Source organism: Somniosus microcephalus, chromosome 4, assembly GCF_052327205.1.
Source record: "Somniosus microcephalus isolate GS21.2 chromosome 4, FLI_Smic_1.0, whole genome shotgun sequence".
Taxonomy (NCBI): domain Eukaryota; kingdom Metazoa; phylum Chordata; class Chondrichthyes; order Squaliformes; family Somniosidae; genus Somniosus; species Somniosus microcephalus.
In genome coordinates, this window is record NC_140990.1 from 158,626,627 (window position 1) to 158,642,442 (window position 15,816).

Consider the following 15,816-nt stretch of genomic DNA (forward strand, 5'->3'; position numbering starts at 1 on the left):
CTCCTCCCCTCCCCCCTATCACAGGACTGTCCATTTAATCTCTCCTCCCTCCACCCTATCACACTGTCCAATTTAATCTCTCCTCCCCTCCCCCCTATCACAGACTGTCCAATTTTAATCCTCTCCTCCCCTTCCACCCTATCACAGACTGTCCATTTAATCTCTTCCTCCCCCTCCCCCCTATCACAGACTGTCCATTTAATCCTCTCCTCCCCCTCCCCCCTATCACAGACTGTCCATTTAATCTCTCCTCCCTCCCCCTATCACAGACTGTCCATTTAATCTCTCCTCCCCTCCCCCTATCACAGACTGTCCATTTAATCTCTCCTCCCCTCCCCCCTATCACAGACTGTCCATTTAATCTCTCCTCCCCTCCACCCTATCACAGACTGTCCATTTAATCTCTCCTCCCCTCCACCCTATCACAGACTGTCCATTTAATCTCTCCTCCCCTCCCCCCTATCACAGACTGTCCATTTAATCTCTCCTCCCCTCCCCCTATCACAGACTGTCCATTTAATCTCTCCTCCCTCCACCCTATCACAGACTGTCCATTTAATCTCTCCTCCCCTCCACCCTATCACAGACTGTCCATTTAATCTCTCCTCCCCTCCCCCCTATCACAGACTGTCCATTTAATCTCTCCTCCCCTCCCCCCTATCACAGACTGTCCATTTAATCTCTCCTCCCTCCACCCTATCACAGGACTGTCCATTTTAATCTCACCTCCCCTCACCCTATCACAGACTGTCCATTTAATCTCTCCTCCCCTCCACCCTATCACAGACTGTCCATTTAATCTCTCCTCCCTCCACCTATCACAGACTGTCCCATTTAATCTCTCCTCCCTTCCACCCTATCACAGACTGTCCATTTAATCTCTCCTCCCCTCCACCCTATCACAGACTGTCCATTTAATCTCTCCGCCCCTCCACCCTATCACAGACTGTCCATTTAATCTCTCCTCCCCGCCACCCTATCACAGACTGTCCATTTAATCTCTCCTCCCCTCCACCCTATCACAGACTGTCCATTTAATCTCTCCTCCCCTCCACCCTATCACAGACTGTCCATTTAATCTCTCCTCCCTATCACAGACTGTCCATTTAATCTCTCCTCCCTCCACCTATCACAGACTGTCCATTTAATCTCTCCTCCCGCCACCTATCACAGACTGTCCATTTAATCTCTCCTCCCCTCCACCTATCACAGACTGTCCATTTAATCTCTCCTCCCTCCACCCTATCACAGACTGTCCATTTAATCTCTCTCCCTATCACAGACTGTCCATTTTAATCCTCCAATCCCCGCCACCCTATCACAGACTGTCCATTTAATCTCTCCTCCCCTCCACCCTATCACAGACTGTCCATTTAAATCTCTCCTCCCCTCCACCCTATCACAGACTGGTCCATTTAATCTCTCCTCCCTATCACAGACTGTCATTTAATCTCTCCTCCCCTCCACCCTATCACAGACTGTCCATTTAATCTCTCCTCCCCTCCACCCTATCACAGACTGTCATTTAATCTCTCCTCCCTTCCACCCTATCACAGACTGTCCATTTTAATCTCTCCTCCCCTCCACCCTATCACAGACTGTCCATTTAATCTCTCCTCCCCTCCACCCTATCACAGACTGTCCATTTAATCTCTCCTCCCTATCACAGACTGTCCATTTAATCTCTCCTCCCCTCCACCCTATCACAGACTGTCCATTTAATCTCTCCTCCCCTCCACCCTATCACAGACTGTCCATTTAATCTCTCCTCCCTCCACCCTATCACAGACTGTCCATTTAATCTCTCCTCCCTATCACAGACTGTCCATTTAATCTCTCCTCCCTATCACAGACTGTCCATTTAATCTCTCCTCCCGCCACCCTATCACAGACTGTCCATTTAATCTCTCCTTCCCCTCCCCCCTTTCTCTGCCTCAGCACCTGCTTAAAACCTGTTCCATCTCCAACTGTTTCCAGTTCTGACAAAGGGTCATCGACCTGAAACGTAACTCTGTTTCTCTCTCCACGGATGCTGCCTGGCCTGCTGAGTGTTTCCTGCATTCTCTGTTCAGTCGGGAACTGGCTCAGGAACAACCAGTCCCAAAAATGTTGGTGCGAAGCTCAGCCGAACTCTGACGAAGAGAAGCAGCTTCGAGCCTCACAGTGAATAAACCGACTCTCCCGGCTGGAATTACGTGGCGGGAAGGGCAATCGAGGTGGAAACAAACTTTCCAAATATCCACACCCAGGCCTACCCACCTCCCTCACCGCAGCCTCGGTGCTTTGTGTTCTCTGACCCCCTGGACACCCACCTCCTGCATAGCCTCCCGCTCTTTCTGAAACTCGTGTCTGTTCCGCCTCATCTTGTCCAACATCCCTTTGTAAAGGTCCATCTCGTCCTTCAGACGCAGGCTTCGTGTCTCCAGTTTGTACGATATCCGCTGGTGTTCCTGAAACACGAAGGAATGGCTCCCGTCACCCAGCGGGACAACAGGAGGAGCGGGGGGCAACTGGGGCACTCAGTGTGCACCCCCACACCCCTCCCCCACACCCCCTCCCCCCACACCGCACCCGCTCCCCACTCCCCCTCACCGCTCCCCGACACCCCCTCCCCCACACCGCCTCCCCCACACCCCCTCCCCCACAACCGCACCCCGCTCCCCCCACCTCCCCCTCACCCGCTCCCCGACACCCCCTCCCCCTCCCCCACACCGCTCCCCCACACCCCCCCTTCCCCACACCCACCCCCCCCCACACCGCTCCTCAACCCCACACACCCACCCCCTCCTCTTCCCCACCCCTTCCCCACACCACTCAGCTCCCCACACACCCCTCCGCTCCCCCACGCATCCTCCCCACCACCTCCACACCCGCCCTCTCACCTCATCCAGTTTCTCTGTCTGACTCTTTAACCGAGTCGCTGTATTTTTCAGCTCGTTCGATTCCTCCTCGAGCTGCTGGGCCCTGGAACAGAAAACAGCCCATAATATCATCATCGGACCCAGGTCGAGGACGGGGCCAGACCCCCGGGGAGGGGGAAGAGAGTCAGCACCTTCAGGGGAGGGGGGAGAGAGTCAGCACCTTCAGGGGAGGGGGGAAGAGAGTCAGCACCTTCAGGGAGGGGGGAGAGAGTCAGCACCTTCAGGGGAGGGGGGAAGAGAGTCAGCACCTTCAGGGGAGGGGAGAGAGTCAGCACCTTCAGGGGAGGGGGGAGAGAGTCAGCACCTTCAGGGGAGGGGGGAGAGAGTCAGCACCTTCAGGGGAGGGGGGAGAGAGTCAGCACCTTCAGGGGAGGGGGAGAGAGTCAGCACCTTCAGGGGAGGGGGGAGGTCAGCACCTTCAGGGGGGGAGAGTCAGCACCTTCAGGGAGGGGGAGAGAGTCAGCACCTTCAGGGGAGGGGGGAGAGAGTCAGCACCTTCAGGGGAGGGGGGGAGAGAGTCAGCACCTTCAGGGGAGGGGGAGAGAGTCAGCACCTTCAGGGGAGGGGGGAGAGTCAGCACCTTCAGGGGAGGGGGAGAGTCAGCACCTTCAGGGAGGGGGAGAGTCAGCACCTTCAGGGGAGGGGGAGAGTCAGCACCTTCAGGGGAGGGGGGAGAGTCAGCACCTTCAGGGGAGGGGGGAGAGAGTCAGCACTTCAGGGGAGGGGGGAGAGAGTCAGCACCATTCAGGGAGGGGAGAGAGTCAGCACCTTCAGGGGAGGGGGGAGAGAGTCAGCACCTTCAGGGAGGGGGGAGAGAGTCAGCACCTTCAGGGGAGGGGGGGAAGAGAGTCAGCACCTTCAGGGGAGGGGGGAGAGAGTCAGCACCTTCAGGGGAGGGGGGAGAGAGTCAGCACCTTCAGGGGAGGGGGGAGAGAGTCAGCACCTCGGGGGAGGGGGGAGAGAGTCAACACCTTCAGGGAGAGGGGGAGAGAGTCAGGCACCTTCAGGGGAGGGGGAAGAGAGTCAGCACCTTCAGGGGAGGGGGGAGAGAGTCAGCACCTTCAGGGAGGGGGAGTCAGCACCTTCGGGGGAGGGGGGAGTCAGCACCTTCGGGGGAGGGGGAAGAGAGTCAGCACCTTCGGGGGAGGGGGGGGAGAGTCAGCACCTTCAGGGGAGGGGGGGAGAGAGTCAGCATCTTCAGGGGAGGGGGGAGAGAGTCAGCACCTTCAGGGGAGGGGGGAGAGAGTCAGCACCTTCAGGGAGGGGGGAGAGAGTCAGCACCTTCAGGGGAGGGGGGAGAGAGTCAGCACCTTCAGGAGGGGGAGAGAGTCAGCACCTTCAGGGGAGGGGGAAGAGAGTCAGCATCTTCAGGGAGGGGGGAGAGAGTCAGCACCTTCAGGGAGGGGGGGAAGAGAGTCAGCATCTTCAGGGGAGGGGGGAGAGAGTCAGCACCTTCGGGGAGGGGGGAGAGAGTCAGCACCTTCAGGGGAGGGGGGAAGAGAGTCAGCACCTTCAGGGGAGGGGGGGAAGAGAGTCAGCATCTTCAGGGGAGGGGGGAGAGAGTCAGCACCTTCAGGGAGGGGGGAGAGAGTCAGCACCTTCAGGGGAGGGGGAGTCACTGTGAAAAAGGTGAAATATAAATTGGATTTTGGGGTTTTGAGCGATTGGGCTGAGGGTGGAGGAGTGGATTGTTCCACTGACAGCGGTTGCCGGGGTGTCTGGTACGATGGCTGACTGTTACCCTGAGCCTACCTCGCGTTGAGCATTTCAATCTCCGCGTTCTTCTCTCTCTCCAGTTTACTGAGAACCTCTCGGTGTCTCCTCAGCTCCTGCTGGAAGACTTCTTCTGCCCGGGTCTCCTGATCTTTCAGCTGCTCCTCCATCGCGTGAACCCTGTAAAATACATCATCACTGTCGGGAGCCGTGCAGACGGACGCTGACTATCCAAAGGTCGCTGCTCCCCAAGCACACAGAACAGGAGCTAAATCAATCCCGAATAAACTAATTTAACACCTCCAAACTCTCGCCTCCGTTAAACATCGTGCCAGAGCTGGCCATAGGGGGTAGGGCAGCACACCACCTGCGAGAAAGGATCACCCACATCACACCTCCCGCTGATGGGCAGTCTGCACCCTTACCCGTGTTTACTGCTCCTTACACTTCCCTACGGTAAATGCCCCTCCGCCGCCTCATCACTGCAGACTGCCCAAGTCCAAAGCCAGCCTTGTAGTTTGGGGAGCAGGTGGTCATTTACCTGTGCACCAGGTGTGTGTTCTCCTGTTTGAGTTTACTCTTCTGGTCTCCGTTTGTCAGGCAGTCGTTCTCCAGCTCCAACACTTTCTTCTCCAGATAACTCACCTAGCAGCAAATTAAACACATTTTCAGCACCGAATCACCCACATAGCCGAGGAAAGCTCCCTCTGCACTGTCCCATCAAACACTCCCAGGACAGGTACAGCATGGGTTAGATACAGAGTAAAGCTCCCTCTACACTGTCCCATCAAACACTCCCGGGGCAGGTACAGCACGGGTAAAATACTGATTAAAGCTCCCTCTACACTGTCCCATCAAACACTCCCAGGGCAGGTACAGCACGGGCAAAATACTGATTAAAGCTCCCTCTACACTGTCCCATCAAACACTCCCAGGGCAGGTACAGCACGGGTTAGATACAGAGTAAAGCTCCCTCTACACTGTCCCATCAAACACTCCCAGGGCAGGTACAGCACGGGGTTAGATACAGAGTAAAGCTCCCTCTACACTGTCCCATCAAACACTCCCGGGCAGGTACAGCACGGGGTTAGATACAGAGTAAAGCTCCCTCTACACTGTCCCATCAAACACTCCCAGGGCAGGTACAGCACGGGTTAGATACAGAGTAAAGCTCCCTCTACACTGTCCCATCAAACACTCCCAGGGCAGGTACAGCACGGGTTAGATACAGAGTAAAGCTCCCTCTACACTGTCCCATCAAACACTCCCAGGGCAGGTACAGCACAGGTTAGATACAGAGTAAAGCTCCCTCTACACTTTCCCATCAAACACTCCCAGGGCAGGTACAGAACGGGTTAGATACAGAATAAAGCTCCCTCTACACTGTCCCATCAAACACTCCCAGGGCAGGTACAGCACGGGTTAGATACAGAGTAAAGCTCCCTCTACACTGTCCCATCAAACACTCCCAGGGCAGGTACAGCACGGGTAAAATACTGATTAAAGCTCCCTCTACACTGTCCCATCAAACACTCCCAGGGCAGGTACAGCACGGGCAAAATACTGATTAAAGCTCCCTCTACACTGTCCCATCAAACACTCCCAGGGCAGGTACAGCACGGGTTAGATACAGAGTAAAGCTCCCTCTACACTGTCCCATCAAACACTCCCAGGGCAGGTACAGCACGGGGTTAGATACAGAGTAAAGCTCCCTCTACACTGTCCCATCAAACACTCCCGGGGCAGGTACAGCACGGGGTTAGATACAGAGTAAAGCTCCCTCTACACTGTCCCATCAAACACTCCCAGGGCAGGTACAGCACGGGTTAGATACAGAGTAAAGCTCCCTCTACACTGTCCCATCAAACACTCCCAGGGCAGGTACAGCACGGGTTAGATACAGAGTAAAGCTCCCTCTACACTGTCCCATCAAACACTCCCGGGGCAGGTACAGCACGGGGTTAGATACAGAGTAAAGCTCCCTCTACACTGTCCCATCAAACACTCCCAGGGCAGGTACAGCACGGGTTAGATACAGAGTAAAGCTCCCTCTACACTGCCCCATCAAACACTCCCAGGAGAGGTACAGCCTGGATTAGACGATTCCAGGCTGGGTTCTGCAGTGCCTCCCCCCATGAGACTCACCTTCTCGGTGATGTCGTTGTCACAAGAATCGATACTGTCTCTGAACAGATCCTCGGTGCTGCCATTGCTGCTGCTGAAGTTACTGTTGTGGAAAAGTTGCCTGAGAGAAATAAAAACAAATCCTTATTGCAATAGCAGACAGCAGCGGGTGGCAAGTATCGCTCCCGACAACACACATCAGACGTGCGCCATGCGTTGCACACAATTTTACAACTGTTGGATCACACTGTGCACCAGTGTCATGCAAAAAGACTGTTCACCCCGAGGATAGCTCACACTATAGAAAGCCCACCCTATAGAACGCTCACCCCGTAGAAAGCTCACCCTATAGAAAGCCCACCCTGTAGAAAGCCCACCCTGTAGAAAGCCCACCCTGTAGAACGCACACCCTGTAGAAAGCTCACTCTGTAGAAAGCTCACCCTATAGAAAGCCCACCCTATAGAAAGCTCACCCTGTAGAAAGCCCACCCTGTAGAACGCACACCCTGTAGAAAGCTCACTCTGTAGAAAGCTCACCCTATAGAAAGCCCACCCTATAGAAAGCTCACCCTGTAGAAAGCCCACCCTGTAGAAAGCCCACCCTATAGAAAGCCCACCCTATAGAAAGCCCACCCTATAGAAAGCCCACCCTATAGAAAGCCCACCCTATAGAAAGCTCACCCTATAGAAAGCTCACCCTGTAGAAAGCCCACCCTGTAGAAAGCCCACCCTGTAGAAAGCTCACTCTGTAGAAAGCTCACCCTATAGAAAGCCCACCCTATAGAAAGCCCACCCTGTAGAAAGCCCACTCTGTAGAAAGCTCACCCTATAGAAAGCTCACCCTATAGAAAGCTCACCCTGTAGAAAGCTCACCCTATAGAAAGCCCACCCTATAGAAAGCCCACCCTGTAGAAAGCCCACTCTGTAGAAAGCTCACCCTGTAGAAAGCCCACCCTGTAGAAAGCTCACTCTGTAGAAAGCTCACCCTATAGAAAGCTCACCCTGTAGAAAGCTCACCCTATAGAAAGCCCACCCTATAGAAAGCTCACCCTGTAGAAAGCCCACTCTGTAGAAAGCCCACCCTGTAGAAAGCCCACCCTGTAGAAAGCCCACCCTGTAGAAAGCCCACCCTGTAGAAAGCTCACCCTATAGAAAGCTCACTCTGTAGAAAGCTCACCCTGTAGAAAACTCTCTGTAGAAAGCTCACCCTATAGAAAGCACACCCTATAGAAAGCTCACCCTGTAGAAAGCTCACCCTATAGAAAGCCCACCCTATAGAAAGCCCACCCTGTAGAAAGCCCACCCTGTAGAAAGCTCACTCTGTAGAAAGCCCACCCTGTAGAAAGCTCACCCTATAGAAAGCCCACCCTATAGAAAGCCCACCCTGTAGAAAGCCCACCCTGTAGAAAGCCCACCCTATAGAAAGCCCACCCTGTAGAAAGCCCACCCTGTAGAAAGCCCACCCTATAGAAAGCCCACCCTGTAGAAAGCTCACCCTATAGAAAGCTCACCCTGTAGAAAACTCTCTGTAGAAAGCTCACCCTATAGAAAGCACACCCTATAGAAAGCTCACCCTGTAGAAAGCTCACCCTATAGAAAGCCCACCCTATAGAAAGCCCACCCTGTAGAAAGCCCACCCTGTAGAAAGCTCACTCTGTAGAAAGCCCACCCTGTAGAAAGCTCACCCTGTAGAAAGCTCACTCTGTAGAAAGCTCACTCTGTAGAAAGCTCACCCTGTAGAAAGCTCACCCTGTAGAAAGCTCACTCTGTAGAAAGCTCACCCTGTAGAAAGCTCACCCTGTAGAAAGCCCACTCTGTAGAAAGCTCACTCTGTAGAAAGCTCACTCTGTAGAAAGCTCACTCTGTAGAAAGCTCACCCTGTAGAAAGCTCACTCTGTAGAAAGCTCACTCTGTAGAAAGCTCACTCTGTAGAAAGCTCACCCTGTAGAAAGCTCACTCTGTAGAAAGCCCACTCTGTAGAAAGCCCACCCTGTAGAAAGCTCACCCTGTAGAAAGCCCACTCTGTAGAAAGCCCACCCTGTAGAAAGCTCACTCTGTAGAAAGCCCACCCTGTAGAAAGCTCACCCTGTAGAAAGCCCACCCTGTAGAAAGCCCACCCTGTAGAAAGCCCACCCTGTAGAAAGCCCACTCTGTAGAAAGCCCACCCTGTAGAAAGCTCACCCTGTAGAAAGCCCACTCTGTAGAAAGCTCACCCTATAGAAAGCTCACCCTGTAGAAAGCCCACTCTGTAGAAAGCTCACCCTATAGAAAGCTCACCCTATAGAAAGCTCACTCTGTAGAAAGCTCACCCTATAGAAAGCTCACCCTATAGAAAGCTCACCCTATAGAAAGCTCACCCTATAGAAAGCCCACCCTATAGAAAGCCCACCCTGTAGAAAGCTCACCCTGTAGAAAGCTCACCCTATAGAAAGCCCACCCTGTAGAAAGCTCACCCTGTAGAAAGCTCACCCTATAGAAAGCTCACTCTGTAGAAAGCTCACCCTATAGAAAGCTCACCCTATAGAAAGCTCACCCTATAGAAAGCCCACCCTATAGAAAGCTCACCCTGTAGAAAGCCCACTCTGTAGAAAGCTCACCCTATAGAAAGCTCACCCTATAGAAAGCTCACTCTGTAGAAAGCTCACCCTATAGAAAGCTCACCCTATAGAAAGCTCACCCTATAGAAAGCCCACCCTATAGAAAGCCCACCCTGTAGAAAGCTCACCCTGTAGAAAGCTCACCCTATAGAAAGCCCACCCTGTAGAAAGCTCACCCTGTAGAAAGCTCACCCTGTAGAAAGCTCACTCTGTAGAAAGCCCACCCTGTAGAAAGCTCACCCTGTAGAAAGCCCACCCTGTAGAAAGCTCACCCTGTAGAAAGCTCACCCTGTAGAAAGCTCACCCTGTAGAAAGCTCACTCTGTAGAAAGCTCACTCTGTAGAAAGCTCACCCTGTAGAAAGCTCACTCTGTAGAAAGCCCACCCTGTAGAAAGCTCACCCTGTAGAAAGCTCACCCTATAGAAAGCCCACCCTGTAGAAAGCTCACCCTGTAGAAAGCTCACCCTGTAGAAAGCTCACTCTGTAGAAAGCCCACCCTATAGAAAGCCCACCCTATAGAAAGCCCACCCTGTAGAAAGCTCACCCTGTAGAAAGCTCACCCTGTAGAAAGCTCACTCTGTAGAAAGCTCACTCTGTAGAAAGCCCACTCTGTAGAAAGCTCACCCTGTAGAAAGCTCACTCTGTAGAAAGCCCACTCTGTAGAAAGCCCACTCTGTAGAAAGCCCACCCTATAGAAAGCCCACCCTGTAGAAAGCTCACTCTGTAGAAAGCCCACCCTATAGAAAGCCCACCCTGTAGAAAGCTCACTCTGTAGAAAGCCCACCCTATAGAAAGCCCACCCTGTAGAAAGCTCACCCTGTAGAAAGCCCACCCTATAGAAAGCTCACCCTGTAGAAAGCTCACTCTGTAGAAAGCCCACTCTGTAGAAAGCTCACTCTGTAGAAAGCCCACCCTGTAGAAAGCTCACTCTGTAGAAAGCCCACCCTATAGAAAGCCCACCCTGTAGAAAGCTCACTCTGTAGAAAGCCCACCCTATAGAAAGCCCACCCTGTAGAAAGCTCACCCTGTAGAAAGCCCACCCTATAGAAAGCCCACCCTGTAGAAAGCTCACTCTGTAGAAAGCCCACTCTGTAGAAAGCTCACCCTGTAGAAAGCTCACTCTGTAGAAAGCCCACCCTATAGAAAGCCCACCCTGTAGAAAGCTCACCCTATAGAAAGCCCACTCTGTAGAAAGCTCACCCTGTAGAAAGCTCACTCTGTAGAAAGCTCACCCTATAGAAAGCTCACCCTGTAGAAAGCCCACCCTGTAGAAAGCCCACCCTGTAGAAAGCTCACCCTGTAGAAAGCTCACCCTATAGAAAGCTCACCCTGTAGAAAGCCCACCCTGTAGAAAGCTCACCCTGTAGAAAGCCCACTCTGTAGAAAGCTCACCCTGTAGAAAGCTCACCCTGTAGAAAGCCCACCCTGTAGAAAGCTCACCCTATAGAAAGCCCACCCTATAGAAAGCTCACCCTGTAGAAAGCCCACCCTATAGAAAGCTCACCCTGTAGAAAGCCCACCCTGTAGAAAGCTCACTCTGTAGAAAGCCCACTCTGTAGAAAGCTCACCCTGTAGAAAGCTCACCCTGTAGAAAGCCCACCCTATAGAAAGCTCACCCTGTAGAAAGCTCACTCTGTAGAAAGCTCACTCTGTAGAAAGCCCACCCTGTAGAAAGCTCACTCTGTAGAAAGCCCACCCTGTAGAAAGCTCACTCTGTAGAAAGCCCACTCTGTAGAAAGCTCACCCTGTAGAAAGCTCACCCTGTAGAAAGCCCACCCTGTAGAAAGCTCACTCTGTAGAAAGCCCACTCTGTAGAAAGCTCACCCTGTAGAAAGCTCACTCTGTAGAAAGCCCACTCTGAAGAAAGCTCACTCTGTAGAAAGCTCACTCTGTAGAAAGCTCACCCTGTAGAAAGCTCACCCTGTAGAAAGCCCACCCTGTAGAAAGCTCACTCTGTAGAAAGCCCACTCTGTAGAAAGCTCACCCTGTAGAAAGCTCACTCTGTAGAATGCCCACTCTGAAGAAAGCTCACTCTGTAGAAAGCTCACCCTGTAGAAAGCTCACCCTGTAGAAAGCCCACCCTGTAGAAAGCTCACTCTGTAGAAAGCCCACCCTGTAGAAAGCTCACTCTGTAGAAAGCTCACTCTGTAGAAAGCTCACTCTGTAGAAAGCTCACCCTGTAGAAAGCTCACTCTGTAGAAAGCTCACTCTGTAGAAAGCTCACTCTGTAGAAAGCTCACCCTGTAGAAAGCTCACTCTGTAGAAAGCTCACTCTGTAGAAAGCTCACCCTGTAGAAAGCTCACTCTGTAGAAAGCTCACTCTGTAGAAAGCTCACTCTGTAGAAAGCTCACCCTGTAGAAAGCTCACTCTGTAGAAAGCTCACCCTGTAGAAAGCTCACTCTGTAGAAAGCTCACCCTGTAGAAAGCTCACCCTGTAGAAAGCCCACCCTGTAGAAAGCTCACCCTGTAGAAAGCTCACTCTGTAGAAAGCCCACCCTATAGAAAGCCCACCCTGTAGAAAGCTCACTCTGTAGAAAGCCCACCCTATAGAAAGCCCACCCTATAGAAAGCTCACTCTGTAGAAAGCCCATCCTATAGAAAGCTCACCCTATAGAAAGCTCACCCTATAGAAAGCTCACCCTATAGAAAGCCCACCCTATAGAAAGCCCACCCTGTAGAAAGCCCACCCTGTAGAAAGCCCACCCTGTAGAAAGCCCACCCTGTAGAAAGCTCACCCTGTAGAAAGCTCACTCTGTAGAAAGCTCACCCTGTAGAAAGCCCACTCTATAGAAAGCTCACCCTGTAGAAAGCCCACCCTGTAGAAAGCCCACCCTGTAGAAAGCCCACTCTGTAGAAAGCCCACCCTATAGAAAGCTCACCCTATAGAAAGCTCACCCTGTAGAAAGCCCACCCTATAGAAAGCTCACCCTGTAGAAAGCTCACCCTGTAGAAAGCTCACTCTGTAGAAAGCTCACCCTATAGAAAGCACACCCTATAGAAAGCTCACCCTGTAGAAAGCTCACCCTGTAGAAAGCCCACCCTGTAGAAAGCTCACCCTGTAGAAAGCCCACCCTGTAGAAAGCTCACCCTATAGAAAGCCCACCCTGTAGAAAGCCCACCCTGTAGAAAGCTCACCCTGTAGAAAGCTCACCCTATAGAAAGCCCACCCTATAGAAAGCCCACCCTGTAGAAAGCTCACTCTGTAGAAAGCTCACCCTATAGAAAGCCCACCCTGTAGAAAGCTCACCCTGTAGAAAGCTCACTCTGTAGAAAGCCCACCCTATAGAAAGCCCACCCTGTAGAAAGCCCACCCTGTAGAAAGCTCACTCTGTAGAAAGCCCACCCTATAGAAAGCCCACCCTGTAGAAAGCCCACCCTGTAGAAAGCCCACCCTGTAGAAAGCTCACCCTGTAGAAAGCTCACCCTGTAGAAAGCTCACCCTGTAGAAAGCTCACCCTGTAGAAAGCTCACCCTGTAGAAAGCTCACCCTGTAGAAAGCTCACCCTGTAGAAAGCTCACCCTGTAGAAAGCTCACCCTGTAGAAAGCTCACCCTGTAGAAAGCTCACCCTGTAGAAAGCCCACTCTGTAGAAAGCTCACCCTGTAGAAAGCTCACCCTGTAGAAAGCTCACCCTGTAGAAAGCTCACCCTGTAGAAAGCTCACCCTGTAGAAAGCTCACCCTGTAGAAAGCTCACCCTGTAGAAAGCCCACTCTGTAGAAAGCTCACCCTGTAGAAAGCCCACCCTATAGAAAGCTCACCCTATAGAAAGCTCACCCTGTAGAAAGCTCACCCTGTAGAAAGCCCACCCTGTAGAAAGCCCACCCTATAGAAAGCTCACCCTGTAGAAAGCCCACCCTGTAGAAAGCTCACCCTGTAGAAAGCTCACCCTGTAGAAAGCTCACTCTGTAGAAAGCTCACCCTGTAGAAAGCCCACCCTATAGAAAGCCCACTCTGTAGAAAGCTCACTCTGTAGAAAGCCCACCCTGTAGAAAGCCCACCCTGTAGAAAGCCCACCCTATAGAAAGCTCACCCTGTAGAAAGCCCACCCTGTAGAAAGCTCACTCTGTAGAAAGCTCACCCTGTAGAAAGCTCACTCTGTAGAAAGCTCACTCTGTAGAAAGCTCACCCTGTAGAAAGCCCACCCTGTAGAAAGCTCACTCTGTAGAAAGCCCACCCTGTAGAAAGCCCACTCTGTAGAAAGCTCACTCTGTAGAAAGCTCACCCTGTAGAAAGCCCACCCTGTAGAAAGCTCACTCTGTAGAAAGCTCACCCTGTAGAAAGCTCACTCTGTAGAAAGCTCACTCTGTAGAAAGCTCACCCTGTAGAAAGCTCACCCTGTAGAAAGCTCACCCTGTAGAAAGCTCACTCTGTAGAAAGCTCACCCTGTAGAAAGCCCACCCTGTAGAAAGCTCACCCTGTAGAAAGCTCACCCTGTAGAAAGCCCACTCTGTAGAAAGCTCACCCTGTAGAAAGCTCACTCTGTAGAAAGCTCACCCTGTAGAAAGCCCACCCTGTAGAAAGCTCACCCTGTAGAAAGCTCACCCTGTAGAAAGCCCACTCTGTAGAAAGCTCACTCTGTAGAAAGCTCACTCTGTAGAAAGCTCACCCTGTAGAAAGCTCACTCTGTAGAAAGCTCACCCTGTAGAAAGCCCACCCTGTAGAAAGCTCACCCTATAGAAAGCTCACCCTGTAGAAAGCTCACCCTGTAGAAAGCTCACCCTGTAGAAAGCTCACTCTGTAGAAAGCTCACCCTGTAGAAAGCCCACCCTGTAGAAAGCTCACCCTGTAGAAAGCTCACCCTGTAGAAAGCTCACCCTGTAGAAAGCCCACCCCGTAGAAAGCTCACCCTATAGAAAGCTCACCCTGTAGAAAGCTCACTCTGTAGAAAGCTCACCCTGTAGAAAGCCCACCCTGTAGAAAGCTCACCCTGTAGAAAGCTCACTCTGTAGAAAGCTCACCCTGTAGAAAGCCCACCCTGTAGAAAGCTCACCCTGTAGAAAGCCCACTCTGTAGAAAGCTCACTCTGTAGAAAGCTCACCCTGTAGAAAGCTCACCCTGTAGAAAGCTCACTCTGTAGAAAGCCCACCCTGTAGAAAGCTCACCCTGTAGAAAGCTCACCCTGTAGAAAGCCCACTCTGTAGAAAGCCCACCCTGTAGAAAGCTCACCCTGTAGAAAGCTCACCCTGTAGAAAGCTCACCCTGTAGAAAGCTCACCCTGTAGAAAGCTCACCCTGTAGAAAGCTCACCCTGTAGAAAGCTCACCCTGTAGAAAGCTCACCCTGTAGAAAGCCCACCCTGTAGAAAGCCCACTCTGTAGAAAGCTCACCCTGTAGAAAGCTCACTCTGTAGAAAGCTCACTCTGTAGAAAGCTCACTCTGTAGAAAGCTCACCCTGTAGAAAGCCCACCCTGTAGAAAGCCCACCCTGTAGAAAGCTCACTCTGTAGAAAGCCCACCCTGTAGAAAGCCCACCCTGTAGAAAGCCCACCCTGTAGAAAGCTCACTCTGTAGAAAGCTCACTCTGTAGAAAGCCCACCCTGTAGAAAGCTCACTCTGTAGAAAGCTCACTCTGTAGAAAGCCCACCCTGTAGAAAGCTCACTCTGTAGAAAGCTCACTCTGTAGAAAGCTCACTCTGTAGAAAGCCCACCCTGTAGAAAGCCCACTCTGTAGAAAGCTCACTCTGTAGAAAGCTCACTCTGTAGAAAGCTCACCCTATAGAAAGCCCACCCTGTAGAAAGCTCACTCTGTAGAAAGCTCACCCTATAGAAAGCCCACCCTGTAGAAAGCTCACTCTGTAGAAAGCTCACTCTGTAGAAAGCCCACTCTGTAGAAAGCTCACCCTGTAGAAAGCCCACCCTGTAGAAAGCTCACTCTGTAGAAAGCCCACCCTGTAGAAAGCTCACTCTGTAGAAAGCTCACTCTGTAGAAAGCTCACCCTGTAGAAAGCTCACCCTGTAGAAAGCCCACTCTGTAGAAAGCTCACTCTGTAGAAAGCTCACTCTGTAGAAAGCTCACTCTGTAGAAAGCTCACTCTGTAGAAAGCTCACCCTGTAGAAAGCTCACCCTGTAGAAAGCTCACTCTGTAGAAAGCTCACCCTGTAGAAAGCTCACTCTGTAGAAAGCTCACCCTGTAGAAAGCTCACCCTATAGAAAGCCCACTCTGTAGAAAGCTCACCCTGTAGAAAGCCCACCCTGTAGAAAGCTCACCCTATAGAAAGCTCACCCTGTAGAAAGCCCACCCTGTAGAAAGCTCACCCTGTAGAAAGCTCACCCTGTAGAAAGCTCACTCTGTAGAAAGCTCACCCTATAGAAAGCCCACTCTGTAGAAAGCTCACCCTGTAGAAAGCCCACTCTGTAGAAAGCTCACCCTGTAGAAAGCCCACCCTGTAGAAAGCTCACCCTATAGAAAGCTCACCCTGTAGAAAGCCCACCCTGTAGAAAGCTCACCCTGTAGAAAGCT

The 15,816-nt window shown here is 52.0% G+C and overlaps 1 protein-coding gene across 5 annotated transcripts in view; it reads right to left on the minus strand.

Annotated features, from left to right (window-relative positions):
• The window catches only part of rab11fip4a (RAB11 family interacting protein 4 (class II) a), a 75,324-nt gene that overhangs the window by 12,417 nt on the left and 47,091 nt on the right, over positions 1 to 15,816 (minus strand). For 4 of the 5 annotated variants that reach the window (XM_085985406.1, XM_085985405.1, XM_085985402.1 and 1 more), the window contains 5 exons: positions 6,780 to 6,879; positions 5,176 to 5,279; positions 4,674 to 4,814; positions 2,883 to 2,964; positions 2,313 to 2,450 (listed from right to left, as the gene is read on the minus strand). In XM_085985406.1, the coding sequence (XP_085841532.1) occupies positions 2,313 to 2,450; positions 2,883 to 2,964; positions 4,674 to 4,814; positions 5,176 to 5,279; positions 6,780 to 6,879 (565 nt within the window). The remainder of the gene's footprint in view (positions 1 to 2,312; positions 2,451 to 2,882; positions 2,965 to 4,673; positions 4,815 to 5,175; positions 5,280 to 6,779; positions 6,880 to 15,816) is intronic. The other variant, XM_085985403.1, reaches the window with a different exon arrangement.